The sequence below is a fragment of the Acromyrmex echinatior genome, chromosome 6 (genome assembly GCF_024713525.1).
Source record: "Acromyrmex echinatior isolate Ae372 chromosome 6, ASM2471352v2, whole genome shotgun sequence".
In the NCBI taxonomy this organism is placed as follows: Eukaryota; Metazoa; Arthropoda; class Insecta; order Hymenoptera; family Formicidae; genus Acromyrmex; species Acromyrmex echinatior.
In genome coordinates, this window is record NC_141857.1 from 14,158,918 (window position 1) to 14,175,046 (window position 16,129).

At 30.7% G+C, this 16,129-nt stretch overlaps 1 protein-coding gene across 7 annotated transcripts in view; it reads right to left on the minus strand.

The window, feature by feature from the left end:
* LOC105154229 (putative G protein-coupled receptor CG31760) overlaps positions 1–16,129 on the minus strand; it is a 246,683-nt gene that overhangs the window by 26,185 nt on the left and 204,369 nt on the right. For 6 of the 7 annotated variants that reach the window (XM_087406854.1, XM_087406853.1, XM_087406857.1 and 3 more), the window contains exons 12-16: positions 15,394–15,608; positions 15,176–15,314; positions 14,981–15,086; positions 13,996–14,139; positions 13,682–13,864 (exon numbers count right to left, since the gene is read on the minus strand). In XM_087406854.1, coding sequence (XP_087262980.1) covers positions 13,682–13,864; positions 13,996–14,139; positions 14,981–15,086; positions 15,176–15,314; positions 15,394–15,608 — 787 coding nt within the window. Of the gene's footprint in view, positions 1–6; positions 197–13,681; positions 13,865–13,995; positions 14,140–14,980; positions 15,087–15,175; positions 15,315–15,393; positions 15,609–16,129 lie in introns of all 7 variants that reach the window. The other variant, XR_015545297.1, reaches the window with a different exon arrangement.

The following is a 16,129-nucleotide window of genomic DNA, read 5'->3' on the forward strand; positions in this document are numbered from 1 at the left end:
GCTTACTCAACTGTTGAGTCCGCTGAATGCGCCCAATGTTGGTAGCTTGGCGCGCCGCGCGATGAGTTTGTCTATTATTTTCCCGTCTCTCGGTGCTTCATTGCTTAATCCTATGACATGGATCGTTTTTCTCCCGTGAATTATTGATAAACTTTGGCGAGGGTTATGTCGTGGTTATATCGTCGATATAGTTTATCTGTGAAGCGGAATAATATACTTTATTAGAAATAACGTCACACAGAGTAAGTATGATAAATCCTCTATTTGCATAATCTTTAGTATTACAGCCATATGTGTACGTATGTGAACGAATTTATTTATTAGCTCGACTAATGGAAAAAAATAAAATCGAATTTTGTCAGTCTTAAGAAGATTGGTAATATTTAAATAGTCGTATACTGTTGGCATAGTGGAAGAAACCACCATGCCTACAACATTTCTTTCACGACTGTTAACCAACTACACCGATTCACCGATAAGACTTAGGACTATATATTAACTCATTGAAGCTTAATTTATCGCTGAATCAGTGAAACTGGCCAATAGCCAACTTGTATGACAATAAAGACTATCATTTATATAAAATAGAAGAAACAAGTAAAAGCACAAACATGTACTTATGGCAAGAACCTATAATTGCTATTTTATCGTCTTCATCAGAAAAAAATTTCTATTTCGTTCTTATTTATTTTTTTTTATAATTATTTTAAAGTAGTTATATTTTATTTGTTTAATATTATGTACAATGTTAGCATTACCTAAATTACTAAATTACTATAATAATTTCTATTTTAATAAAATATTTTTATTTTAAAATTATTTAATTTTATATTAAGTAATTATATTTACATTGATATATTATATTTACATGATATTAATGATACAATATTTTTTATAATAAATTCAGTATTTATAATTAAGTTTCCAATATATTTTTCACATTTCAAAGAATATAAATGATTTGTAGAAAAATAAATAAATATTTGAGTTGCGTCCTGAATTAAATTTAAATTAAGGAAGATAATAGAATTATTTATTTAAAATTAATATTAATATTTCAGAGAGTTAATTATAATTATTTTGTTATAATAACTATATTATGAGAAATTTTTTAAATAAAAATAATGTATATATTCAATATTATTGAGAAATCGTTTTAACGATACGCTATCGCTGACCACAGATGGCGTTTCTACCACCGGGATGTTCATCTTTTGTATGCATAATAAAAACAATAACAGTTCGAGTCTTCCCTGCGTCGCGATCCCTTCTCAACAAATATAAAATGATTTTAAAAGAATTAGTTGCATATTCAGTTCATGTATCAATAATATGAATAGAATGAGTATCATTACATGGAGATGTAAAGGAAAAAATATAAATTTAATATCGAATCATGGATTATGTTAATCAATATTTAATATATTTTACTTGTAATTTGAAAGTGAAAATTGAATTAGAAAATTCAAAATTTTTATTTAATGATAAAGAAATAAATAATGTAATATGGCTCCAATTAAAAATTAAATAAGAAAATATTGAGAAGAGCTACGAGTCAAATAAACAACTTTAATAAATAACTTACATTAAACAAACGTTTCGTTCTTATCGAATCATTATCAATATTACAAATGCCGAAAGTCTCTTACAAGTAATCATTCAACTTTTATTTAATGTTTTTTTTATTTAATATCAACTAATTTTACCACTGAATTTCACATACAATCTGTTAATTTGTCATTGCGTTGAATCGCGATTTTCGATATTTATATATGTAACATTGATAATGACTCGATAAGGGCTCGTAGCCAAATTCTTCTCAACGTTTTCTTATTTATTGTAATAAAGAGATATTAATATTTAAACGAAGGATAAAAATATTGAATTTTATTAATATATCTACACTATCAATTAATTTTTTATGATAATTTGTTTAATAAAATTAAGAAATGCAATGTCATATATTGACTTTAATTTTTATTATTCTTCCAGGTGCAATTTATACAGCTAATTTACCTATATAAAAAAATGGACAGGGTAGAAAGGCCTATATGATCTAATTTATGCGGTTTGCTTAAATTATTTAACTTTGCATAAATTATTAAGTATACTTATTATGATCAATAATTGGAATAAATAATATGATCAATAATAGAAATAAAATGTATTCTTCCAGATCTAAAATGCTGATTGAATAATCTAAAAGCATACATCAGTAACAGTGAGTGCTCACTCAACTATTGAATCCGCTGAATGTAGCCATTTAATAAATTTATCAAATTCGCCCTTTCTTTCCTATTAATTTGAAAGCTTTTTTTAAACCTTTTTATATATTTATCTAAAAAAACTCAACATGGAAGTTTTTTTTAATTATAAAAATTAGTCAAATTGTATTAATGAATGTTATTTAATAATTTGACATTAAATTCCATTAATTTCAGAATCAAATACTTCAATTTAATTTAATTAGTTAAATTTAAAAGTAATGTAATGTGTAATATCAAAAACATATTAATTTTAATTTTAAATTATATTATATTTTTCATCAAATTATTTTTATTGTATAGAATTACTTTACTTTTCACAGTACAATATTTACATTATTTAATATAAATTTATGTTTTGAATGAAAAATTGTTTTCATTAAATTAATATTAATATATTAATTTTGATTACATAGGGCATGACTTTTCGTATCGTATATGCGATATTTACTTCAATGTTTAAAAACCGTGTTCTGTATGTATTCATTCAATTTCCATACATATTTCATAATAGAAGATTTCACCGGTAATAATTAGTGTCACCAATCACTAGTGACAGTGGATCTTATTTGATGATTACACGGGTTATAAGGTCGTGCTAAAAATGTCAGCGTATTACTCTAATTAAGAACACATTAAGATAAACATCGCGTAGAAGCTAAAGTCATTCATGAAGCTAACATAAACAAAAACGTTTATCTCAGAAACGGTTCAGTTTTCGATCTATTTTCACTAAGGTCTTTTTACTCATTGTCAATATGATGTATATTATTTACTATATAAAAGCTGAATGATTCTTTTGAAATACTTTGTATAATATTTATATTCGTAAGAATTGTATTTGTTATTTCAGTAAATGGTTATATGTATATGGTAGGGAGCTATATCTGGCAAATATGCTGGATGGGGAAGCAATTCGTAGCGGAATTCGTTGAATTTAGCCATCGGGCACGTGCATTGTCTTGATGGAAGAGCACTTTCTTCTTCGCCAAATGGGGACGTTTTTTCTTTAAAATGTTGAATTGAAACAGTCCAATAAGACTGCGTAGTAATAACCGTTGATCGTTTGCTTCGACGGAAGGTAATAGCTATGAATTATACCGCGTGCATCCCAAAAAATTGTGGCCATCACTATTCCGGCCGACTTCACGGTCTTTACCTTCTTCGGTGCTGGTTAACTCGGTGAAGTCCATTGTTTTGACTGTTCCTTCATCTCGGGTGTGAAGTAATGGATCCATGTTTCGTCCACAGTAATGAATCGACGCAGAAATTTGGATTACGTTGAAATATCTCCAAACATTGAAATCGTCACACGATCGCGCTTATGGTCCACAGTGAGCAAACTCGGCATTCATTTGCCGATAGCTTTTTCATATCCAATTGTTCGTGCAAAATTGTCACTGTGCCATGTGATATGCCTCAACAAGCTCGCGCATTTTCACTCGTCGATTAATCAAAACAATATCGTGGACTTTATCTATGATTTCTGACGTAGCAGCCTCAATTGGACGTCCCGAACGAGGAGTATCACATGTGTATGTACGACTATTTTTAAATTCATTCATCCAATTGTATACAATCGCAAACGCTGATGCAGATGTGCTATGAACATTATCCAATTCGGCTTTGATTTTTTTCGGTGTTAAACCTTTCATATGTAGATATTTGATCACTGCACGAAACTCGTTTTTTTCCATTTTGCAAAAAATACAAAGGTTGTTCGCTTTAATCATCTACAGAAATAAAACTACGCGATGAATTCCGTTCAAAATTTGACAGTAATCAGCTGAAAGATGCTGCTTGTCAAGAAGTAATGTGACACGACACTGGGAGTGCCTTTTGACAGATTTTCTAAGAACTTATTGACTTGCCTTTGTACTAACCTTTTCTACTCTGACTTTATAGGGTGCCTTCCAACAAGAAACACATACCACAATAACCTTTTAACCAATTTTGGCTTTATAGAGTGCCTTCCAACAAGAGACACTGTGATACGGTATGATACGGTGCATCATTATAGTCTTATTGTTCGTCAATACAAGGATGAAGTAATTACTGTATTGTACTGAGTGAGTCGCTTGTTAGAAAGCACTCATAACCTTCTTTACCCAAGGCAGACAATTTTCTGCTACTATATTTTTTTCTATTTTGTGGACACAAAACACTAAATAAATACACACACACGCGCGCGCGCACACACACACACACATATACATCGATGTGTGTAGAACATTACTATACTACATTGAATTGATAATACTGTTGCGCGGCGGATATGAAAACGCGGGACATACTGGTTACAGCTAATTGACTCGTATAACACCATTATTTTCTACGCGTACAGCGTCACGCAAAACGGTATAAGTATGCATATACATATACATATATACAAAAAATTTTCACTTTTCATTAGGAAAAAAGATACATAATCGATATTATGGTCGCATTATCTTCTTCTTCTTAGCGACTAATTAAGAAAAGGCGTTCACCGTATCTAGAGCCACATTATTGTAAAAACTCTTTATTATCTTTGATGTTCAATTATTGATATGTCATTTAAGTGCATTCTTAAGGTTTATTCCACTAAAAAAAAATACAAACAGATGACCAGATATATGACGCAGTAAAGTAAAATTCTATATTACATTCTGTGACACAAAAGCGTGATCAGCAAAAAAGCTCTTTGAAAGAAACCGAATGTATCATAAAAATAATAAAGTAATATTTTAAAAGTACATTACATTTAGTAAAATGCATTTACTTATTAATATGATGTTCAATCACCATTATTAAGAAAATAACAATTATGTAGGAAGGAAAATATTTTCATAATTTACTGGAAGGTACGCAGCATGTTTCTTACACTGCAACGCTCTTGAAATGCACGTCTGCACGCGATCTAGCGGTTCGGCCGTCAAGCGTTGAGCGGTTGTGAAGGAAAAATAGGCACTTCAGAAATTGGCCCGAAATGTGCAACTAATTTCGAGCACATTGAAGTACACGTATATAATTTCTATAATTTTATAAAAAAATATATTTAGAGTAATATGTTTATTAATAACGCTATTTATTAAAAAAAAATTATGAAAAAAAGGAAAAACCAGGATCGAACATAAGATCTTCAACATTCTGCATCTAACGCTCGAGACCACACTGTTCTTGTGGATCACTTCTACGAACGCGGTATGTACAGCGCAAAGTCGTAAACTATTATACATTAATGAGAAAGATATGTGATTAATATAATTTAATAAAAGGAAAATGAAAGAATTTTAAATCACAAACACGGTTGCTAGTTCTCCGTTTTTTTTTGCAAGGCTTCGATTTTTTTTGGACTAATATTCGATACTCCAGCAAATGTTTACAAAAATTGGATTTTTCATCACGTTTGTGATTTAAAATTCTTTCATTTTCCATTGTCTCAATAGAGCGAGACAGAAAAAAAAACAAAAACGGATAGAAACTCTGATTGTAATCGGTGAGCCTCTGAACGGACACGTCAAGCTGGGGTCGTCTAGCAAAACAGCGAGTCTGTTTCTCAGAGTCCGTCCTTTTCTCTGTGGTCGCTTGTTTCTAGCGACCGAAAATACTTTCTCAACAATCTCGGCCGCTTGACGTGTATCATAAGGGGAAAAGAGACATTCTAGATAATACATAACTTTTATTAAATTATATTAACTTTTTGCCCTACGATTTAAGTTACGATGGCGCGTGCCATAATCAACAACCTGGAACGTGTTGTTTACGTATAGTTCGATAGACGTACCATCCGCTCTCATCTATGATACTCATGTTTGGCCTGATTTCTTTACTATGATTTCTTACACGATATTGTAAGCGAAAGGGTTAATCATATACCTTTCTCATTAATGTATAACAGCAAATATGATTTCAAAACGTGATAATTGACGAGATATAGTTTATGATTTTCCGTGTATTTTATATACTGCGTTCGTAGAGGTGATCCGCAAAAACTCAGCGTGGTCTCGGGCGTTAAATGCGAGATCAGAATATGAGGATCCTATGTTCAATCCTGTTTTTTCCTTTTTTTTATAATTTTTTTTTAAACAAATAACGTTATTAATGAACATGTTACTCCAAATATATTTTTATAAAATTATAGAAATTATGTATGTACTTCATTGTGCTCGGAATTAATTACACATTTCGAGCCAATTTCTGAAGTGCTGCCTACTTTTCCTTTTTAACCGCTCAATGCACGACGGCAGCTAACCGCTGGATCGCGCGCGGACATGCATCTCAGGAGCGTCACAGTATAAGATACATACTGCGACTATACCTTTCAGCAAATTATTATGAAAATATTTTCTTTCCTACATAATTGTTATTTTCTTAATAATAGTGATTGAACATCATATTAATAAGTAAATATATTTTACTGTACTGTAATGTAATGTACTTTTAAAATATTACTTTATTATATTTATGATACATTCGGTTTTCTTTCAAAAAATTACTGATTACGTTTATGTGCCACAGAATGTAATATCTTTTAATATAGAATATTAATAATACCAATTTAAGGCTAATAAGAGTCGACACAGAACGAAATGCGTAATTTTAAACTGAAATGATGACTTAACTCCAATAATTCCGTAATTCTTCTTTATTCAACGTGTGAAGGCATGTTGAATAAAGAAGACATTACAGAAGACTAAGGAAAGTAAAGGATTGATAATTTGCTGAAAGGAACGGTCGCAGCATATTTCTTAGAGTGCAATACTCCTAAGATACACGTCCATGCGAGATGCGGCGACTCAGCCGTTGAGCGGTGGCGGCAAGGGAAAAGAAGGCGACGCTTCAAAAGTCGGTCCAAAATTTAACATGTATTCCAACAACTATAGGAAGAATACTGAATCACTTCATAAATTAATAAAAAATTATTTGTATATTGCACATATAAAGGCTTTGTGAATTATAAAATTATATTGACATCATCCTTATAATTATTAATCATCGCACTTTTGCGATTTGATTTATTATCAGAATTTTTATACATTCAAATGATAGTTATAAAAAAAACATTTAACAGAAAGTACTAATCGATAAATAATTTCAAACGAAATATTAATAAAAAACTGATTTCTTTTTGAATTTTTTCTAAAGGTAAACAGATTTTACATATAAAAATATTGGTTTTCTATCTATTCGACGCATATGTTATTATTTTTGCTACAATTGATGATTTAAAACTTTCAGAAATACACATATAATTTCAATAATTAAATAAAAATATATTTGACCTGTAATGTATTTATTAACAATGTCACTTATTTAAAAAAAAAATTACGAAAAAAGAAATCGATCGTGGGATCTCTAACATTCAGATCTCGCACCCTACGCGCGAGACCACGCCAAGGTTTTGCAAATCACTTCTGAATGTGGTATATAACGCTCATGGAAAATCATGGAAATGTCAATATCTCGCAAATTATCAGGTTTTGATTATGTTTGCTATTATACATAAATTGGAGGGATATAGGATTAGTATAATTTATTAAAACTTATATGTTATCTATAATGTTCCTTCTCCTCTTAGTTATATACATTGAGCGGCCGGAATTGCTCAGAAAGCATTTTCAGTCGCTAGAAACAAGCGACCATATAAAAAGAGAGAGGGGGAAGGGGAGGAGGGAGAGAGAGAGAGATTCTGAAGGATAGGCTTGCTATTTTGCTCGACGAACCCAACTCGGCGTGCGGAGTCTCACCAATCAGAGCTTCTATCCTTTTTTGTTTTTTGTCTATCTCATTCTGTCATTTCTGTTTCGATAATTCGTTCTACAATTCAAGAATGTGATTTCTATCGATTCTGGTTTGGCATCATTGCCGATGCGGCAAGGATGCACGATTTCTTTTCTAAATAACAATCTTGATATATATTTCTATATATACAAAAATATATTATTTCTATGGCGTTTCCAGCTGATAATACATTGCTGGTTTACAATGATCCAATCCATTCTTTAGTTGAATAGCGGCTTCGTTTGTGCGCGACCAATAAGAGGAATAGCACTTCTTTCTTCGACATTCGAGTCGAATAAAAAATGTGATGCATACAATAATTTCAGACCTTGCACGTTTAAAAGAAATAGCTGGCGATTTACAGAAAATCTCAAAGAACAATACTATGCTTGCAGAAAGTTAGTTAGTAGCAGAGAGTTATGAGCTTTAGTATAAGAGCAATGTTAGAAAATTTCATTTATGTGCTACGTCTGCTATGAGATTGTCATTCCGACATCCCAGCAATCGAAACTCAATCGAAACATCGCGTTCCGAGCCCTGATATATATGTATATGTAAATAATTCAGTAAATAAAGTTATTTGGAAAATTTAGACATGCATTGTACACACCACACGCACGCACGCACGCACGTGTGTATGTATTCTATTTTATGTGTGTGTGTGTGTGTGTGTGTGTGTGTGTGTGTGTGTGTGTGTGTACATATATGTATATATGTTATTTTATATACAGGGTTGGCCATATTCGACGGAAAGATGTTTTTTTTTCAATCATGGGAAACGTCGTTACTTGATCTAACATCTCTGTCAAAAGTTACAGTGTTGTCCAGATCTTTCCGTCGAATATGGCCAACCCTGTATATATATATATATATATATATATATATATATATATATATATACATCAATAATTTACTAAATAAAATGTATGTAAAAGATAGAACAGCAATTAAAATAATTATCTTCATTTGTAAATAATATGGTACATTTCTTGTTTATGAAGAAATTATTTGAACAAAATTGTAATAATTAATATCATATTTATTTTATTATTATTTTTCCTCTCAAAAGAAAAAATTTTGACCAGAGGACGTAAGAACGTTTATTGATATGGGCCTGAATAGGTCAATATATAATTCAGATCATTTCTATGATTCAGCACTTTTTATGACAGCGCCACTGTCAGAATATCGCGGAACTAAAATATTGCTCGATTTGATGGCTTCACATCAATTTCACTCGTAATATATAAATGAAATTTTCGGAGACTCTTTTCTCTTATATTAAAGCCTTTCCTCGTTTCTAAGCATAGGATTGTTCTTTCAGGTTTTCTGCAATTCACCAGCTACTTTTTATGAACATGCTGAAACTTTTATATGCAGCACATATTGTGATGTGTTGACTACAGGAGTCGATAACAAAACTGTAAGTTTTCAATTTTCTTTCGTTTTTCATATTCAATTGTAGATGGCGAATTGCGTTGTTGTCGATACTTTAACTGTGGAGAAGGATTTTTCAATCCTCATAAACACAATTAAGAAAAAAGAGCCTTTAATAATTAATGGTAAAACAGGACACCCAGCATCCCCTTAAGTCCCGACGCGAAAACTATCAATGGTATTATCATTCAGATCAATAGTAAAATCATTTGAATTAATGATAAAATTATATGGCGTTATCATTATCGAATGATTTTACTTGAAACGTTCAATAAGAAAATCATTCGATCAGTGGTAAAATATTTTATCATTGGACATAGTCCAATAGGAATATCATTCAATTAATGATATATTAGTTACTATTGGATACACATCAATATCATTCGAACAGTGGTATAATATTTTGCTATTGGATTATTGTCAATAGGAATATCATTCGCATTGAAAGCTACTTATTTATACAATTCAGTGATACTTTCAATGGAATTTTTACCAATGGCAATATTTTACTACTAAAAATTTTATCACAGACCATAAAATTTTCAATAGTAAAATATTATCCCAAATAACAAAACATGCGATATTCCACCGTACTGTTATTGTACTGCTACGAGATGGCGGTGTACGGCATAACTATACATATATAGTAGCAGTACAAAAAAGTGTACATGATATTATAGTACAATGTATCAACATTGTACCTGTACTGCATACTGTTTAGATACATCATGGTATATAACCTATACCGTATCAATACAGCGTACAATTATCGAAGAGAGAGACTGTGGAGATCTCTAGTTAAAGACGATATACATGATAACTGGTACTGCAAAAGTACAGCATATGATTTCTTAAAATAGTCGTTATAACATTAAAATTAAATATTAGACAGTAGCTGACTGGATGTTCAGTTAAACTGGACAAATGTCTATCAGGACTATATTGAACAGATATATCATAGCTATACATCCATGATTATATGTTCGTAGTAGATGTTCGTGAATCATCAAAGTGCGGTTTCCATACGATTTTAGAAATCAAGGCTAGCGGATAACAGTATGCAATCGGATGGATGACTGCTTCGAAGAGCTATAAAATTAGTTCCCGAGTTCAGGGAAAAATTTTTTTTTATCATAATTTTATGATGTATATTCTGGAATAACATGTTGATCAATAATAATACTCATTTTAGCAATAAAATTATAAAATTAATGTACCATTGAAAACATTACTAGCCAGTGATAAAATCCTCAATGATAAAATATTACTATTGGCAAAAACTCATTCAGCTTGCTATGAAATACTAAAACTGAAAACTCCATTCATTTTCAATGAGTTTTTCAATGAGTTTTTCAATGTTTTTTTTGCGAAAGGGTATTAATCTTTATGATTGAATATTAACGAGAGATGGTCTGAAATCACACCCAAATTTGAGTGTTTTTTTTTTAGTGAACCACATTTGAGCGTCCTTTTTGTTTACCTCTCCAAAATTGAAGGTCTTTTTTTATAAGGGAGTAACAAAAGTTACTTTTCAAGTAACGGTAACTGTAAAGAGTTATTTCAAAAAATCGGTAATTAGTAACATTAACTTGTTAGTTTTTCTACTCGGTAACGAGTAACTGTAACTTATTACTTTCAAAAAGTAACTTCCCATTCCCTAGTAAAAAGGATATTGACAAGCTTATATGTATACAAGTTGCTTACTCAATAAACGAGAATGGATAGAAAACGGATTCAGTTCTTTAGAAAATCGCATTCGCACACATTAAAGTGAAACTTTTTCAATTCGAAAGTATTTTTATTCATTTATAAAATTATATACAATCATCAGGCAATTCTAAAATGCGTTATTGCAAATTGAAAAATATAATTGTAATTATTTAACCTATATAATTCTTAATTAAAAATTCTTTTAATTGAAAAACTGCATTTTTTATTCAGAACTTTGATTTGAGAAATATTAAATGATTACACAATAATAAACAATTTATTAAGACCGTAATGTAAATACACAATAAATAAGAAGCAATGCCTATATCGGTCTAAGCTGGATCTTAAGTGCTTTAAATAATTTCGTGTGAATTTGTATATCACGTTTATAGTCTCTCAAATTACCGAATTAATTTTGCGAACTTTATAGAGACGTAACTGAATTACCATAGTATCACAAATTAAATTGCTTAGCAATTAATAATTTGATGCTCAAATTGCATCATTTTAAAAAGATCTTAATGTACTGAAAATTTATAAATAAATTTATAGCAAAAAATATTATCTTGGTCGAGAAACCCGGATCTCTAAGTCTGAAAAATCAATTTGATGAGCAATTCGAGAGACTACCTAAGCACAATAGCTTGAGAGGTAAAAAAGCGATTATATGCGTTTTTTTTTTAGCATTTTATTAACGCTTTGTAAACGCTGTGTGCTACTTGGATACAAACGTGGTATATAAATTCACACGAAATTATTTAAAGCACTCAAAATAGGCATTGCTTCTTATAATACTTATTATCAGAGACTGGAACTGAAATCGGAACTGAAAACCGTTTCAAAACCCTTTTTTTTTTATTGAACCGAAACTGAAACCAATTCAAATTTTGTAAAGTTTACAATATCGAAATCGTAACCGAATTGATAAAATTTAACGTTCTTTCTTCGGTTGTCATTTTGGTTCTTAATTTTTTATCTTTATTCTTGTTCTTCATTTTTGTTCTGCCCTTCCTTCGTCTAAATTATCAATGTTCATTTCAGTATCACCGTCGCTAACTCTGATAATAACCGGAATGCAAATGTCTCCAATATCTTATATAATATAAGAAATCTGGCGAGATATATTTAATGTAAACTTTTTTTAAGATACTAGCATTTTTTTATTTCGATTTTCCTTACCAATATGTTGCAAGAATTTATTCTAAGTCATGAAATTCAAGAATATATATGTAGACTTTATGTAATAAGTGAGATCTATTTATAAGAATAAAATAAGTTGTAAGAAAGAACTGAGAGAAATGTGCTTAAAATAATGTTTACATAATTTTTGTTCAGAGTTACATGATCAGTTGACGCCTGTCTACGACTCTCTAGACTCTCTAGATTGATCGGGGGCTCTTTCTCTCTCTCTCTCTCTCTCTCTCTCTCTCTCTCTCTCTCTCTCTCTCTCTTTCTTTCTCCTCTTCCCCTATCTCTTTTTAATAAAATAAATTTAAAGAATAAATAAAAGAAAGCAAGTAAGTAGAATCGATAAAAACTATTAAAAAACCATAATTTTTACGGTTTCGGTTTTTTTACTGGTAAAAAAAAACCGAAATTGAAACCGGAATATTTATTTGATATTTTATTAAACCGGAACCGAACCGAAAAATCCTTTTGGTCCGGGTCCCTGCTTATTGTATATTAAAATAATTATAGTTATATTTAAAATAATTATATTATTAGTATATTAAAATAATTATAGTTATATTTTTTAATTTACGATAATGCATTTTAGAACTGCCTGATAATTGTATTATATAATTATACAAATGATTAGAAATGCATTTTCGGATTGAAGATTCACTTTAACGCACACAATGTATTTTTCTGAAGAATTAAATTCATTTTAATTAATTCTACTGGATAGCATTGACAGAAGATTATTTCTCTGCAAGATAATTATCTTGATGATTAATAAATCTTTTATATAAATCGAAGTAAGATTTCTTGTATCAAAATTAATTAAAAAGAAAAATAAATTAGGCCAATTAGGAATTGGCGTTATAATTAATGCTCTTAAATAACTAATAGAACTTAGTGTCTTGAAATGTACATACATACATTAATATAAAATACATTTCAAGACACTAAGGTCTGTTAATTATCTAAGCGCACCAATTACAGTGCCGATTCTTAATTGCCCTAAATTTATTTGTCTTTTTAATTAATGAATCCTTCATTTTCTTTTGCTATGAACATTTAAAACACAATACAACGCACAAAACGGGAGAAAGCTTTCTGTTTTTTTCTAAAAATTTTTTCTCATGACTCTTTTCATAGAAAATAGAGATTTATTTTAGCAATTTTCAAAATACTTGTGTGATATAAATTAATCAATGAATAATAAAATAAATTTCTCTCTCTGGAAGGACACTGAAATTTTTTTATTTATGTCAAGTTAGAAAATTCCGTGTGCCCTGGAGTTGCTCAAACAACAAAGGGAATGAAATGATTTAGATACATACTTTGAGAATAAAGCTGGCTGTCGAGCTCTTGGCGATGGGACTCTGCCCGGTAGATGGATGCCCATGACCATGACCGTGTGCGCTGAAATAACCTCCTAACTTTGGCTTAATATGTCGGTTATGCATCTCCATGTGCACTATTTTCATGAATTCTATTCGTGCGGCTAATTTCTGAATCTCCTCCTATCACATACGCAAAAGTCAAGATAGGGTAAAAAAATGAAATTTCAAAATCGAATTTGATTACGTTACCGATACCGTTTTGCATCTCATAAAGCAATGTATATATAAGAAGGATACAAACATACAAATACCTTAAGCTCTTCATTTTCTTGATATAAATCTGTTGTCTCCTCCGGTACTAAACCGATTCCGTTCAAGGAAAAGCTTGCAGTGACGCCACGTGCCCTTGCTCGACTGTCCCACTGATCCCCCTGGCCTCGCAATACTCTGATTACCTAACATCCACGCCGATTGGAAATAAATCAATTAATTATTGCTACTTAATCAAAAAGGACAAAAAGGAAAACAAAAAAAATGAATATTAAAAAGACCAATTTGTGTCAAAGAAGAATGTTAAGTTAAAGCCAAGATGAGAAAATTCTGAGATAGACAAATTATAATATTATATTAAAGGGCTATTTAAGCAGAATCGAATAATATATCGCTTAGCTTGGGGAAACATCGAAAACGTGGCAATCGTTATCAAAAACAAAAAAATTAAAAATTGTTAAATAAGATATCAATTTAATCCGCAATTAAGTAACAAAAATTGTATTATTATTATTATTTAATCACAATAATAACTTGATAAGCATGTTTGGTTCAAAACTGGAATTCGAAACCAAACGATTATTTGTATCAGACTCTTTGTCGTTTGTTAATCGCTTGAAAATTCTCTTCTAAATTATATGTGTTTAAGCAACAAAAACATTTTTTGCTTAATTTCCAAGACATTTTAATGTTTAATAATTTTTTATTGATCAATGTGATAACATTAGCTTTATTAATTTTTTATTAACTTTTTATCACGATTTCTCCTATGTTCCCGATGTTTTCCTGAACGATATATCATTTGATTCTGTTTAAATACTCTTTTAATATGACAAATAATATGTCTATAATACATCTCAGAAGTTTTTAGCCGAAAAACAGTCCTAATTTAGCATCCTCCTTTATGGGAACAAAATTATTTTCCGCACAGTTGTTAAAAAATTAAAAAATTAGTATTTTCAGTGTCCATAATGATAAAGTCCAATTGTCTAGTTCGACGAACTTTACTTGTCGTAATTGTCTTACTTTAGGGCCGAATACGAGGAAGACCGTAACGGACGTCGAAAGTTGAGTCCGCAGAAAGCCTAACAGGTATTTGATGTCCGGCCCGGCACGAGGAAATATTAAGAGACTGCGGACAACGTTGTTCTACATGATATATAATGTTTTGTCGCAAGACGTATTTTGTATGTAATAATATGCATTGCGTTGACTACGTACTGAATGGCTATCATGGTTATATTCACCGCGGCTATATTGTAAATGGCGTAACTTATCAAACGGGCTTCGTTAAACAGACTCTCCGCGTTTCGCACGTTGTAACATACCTTTATGCCCCAAGCAAGAAAAAGAATTTCACCTTAAAACAGAATTATCAATTATTCACTCAAATGATTCTATCAACTCGTTAAAAATTGCGATCGTTTTCGTATATTTACCGATAGCCAAGCTGTGATCCCACCAGTTGTACGAACACTGGTAAAACTTTAAGTCGTGGTTATCTGCGATTACCTCTGCATAAGGCGGCGCGCTGACAGTCCAAGTTCCGAGATAGATCAGCATTACCAGCAAAATGGGTACCATCCATTGCAGCAACTGTTTGTCCGTCAGCTTAACTTTGTGGGCGCTTTTTACCCGATACGTAAGCGAAACCCTGACAAGAGACATTTATTCGATAATAAATGATTTACTAGGACCGTACAATGTGAATACACAATCAAACAAAAAACGAAACCTATACCGGTCGAATCTAGATCTTAAATGTTTTAAATAATTACATGTGAATTTATATAACCTAATAAATCGTTTATTACTATTTATACATGCTGTCTAAAAAATGCGTACGTTCCTACATCAATTATAGTATTACGAAGAATATTACTATAGTCTCGGTAATCTAAAGACTTAGGATGCTCGCACAAAATGTTAAAGATTCAAATTCGACTCCCCGGAGATAATATTTTTCTGTAAATAAATTTATTTATTGTAAATAAATTTCTGTAAATAAATTTATTTACAAATTTTCATTACATTAAAATCTGTTTAAAACGATGGCAATTGAACAACAATTTATTAAGTTGCTTATCAATTTAATTTGTGATATTACTGTAGTAGTTCGGTTACGTTTCTATAATAAGTCCGAAAAATCAATTCGGTGTGCAATTTAAGTGAAAA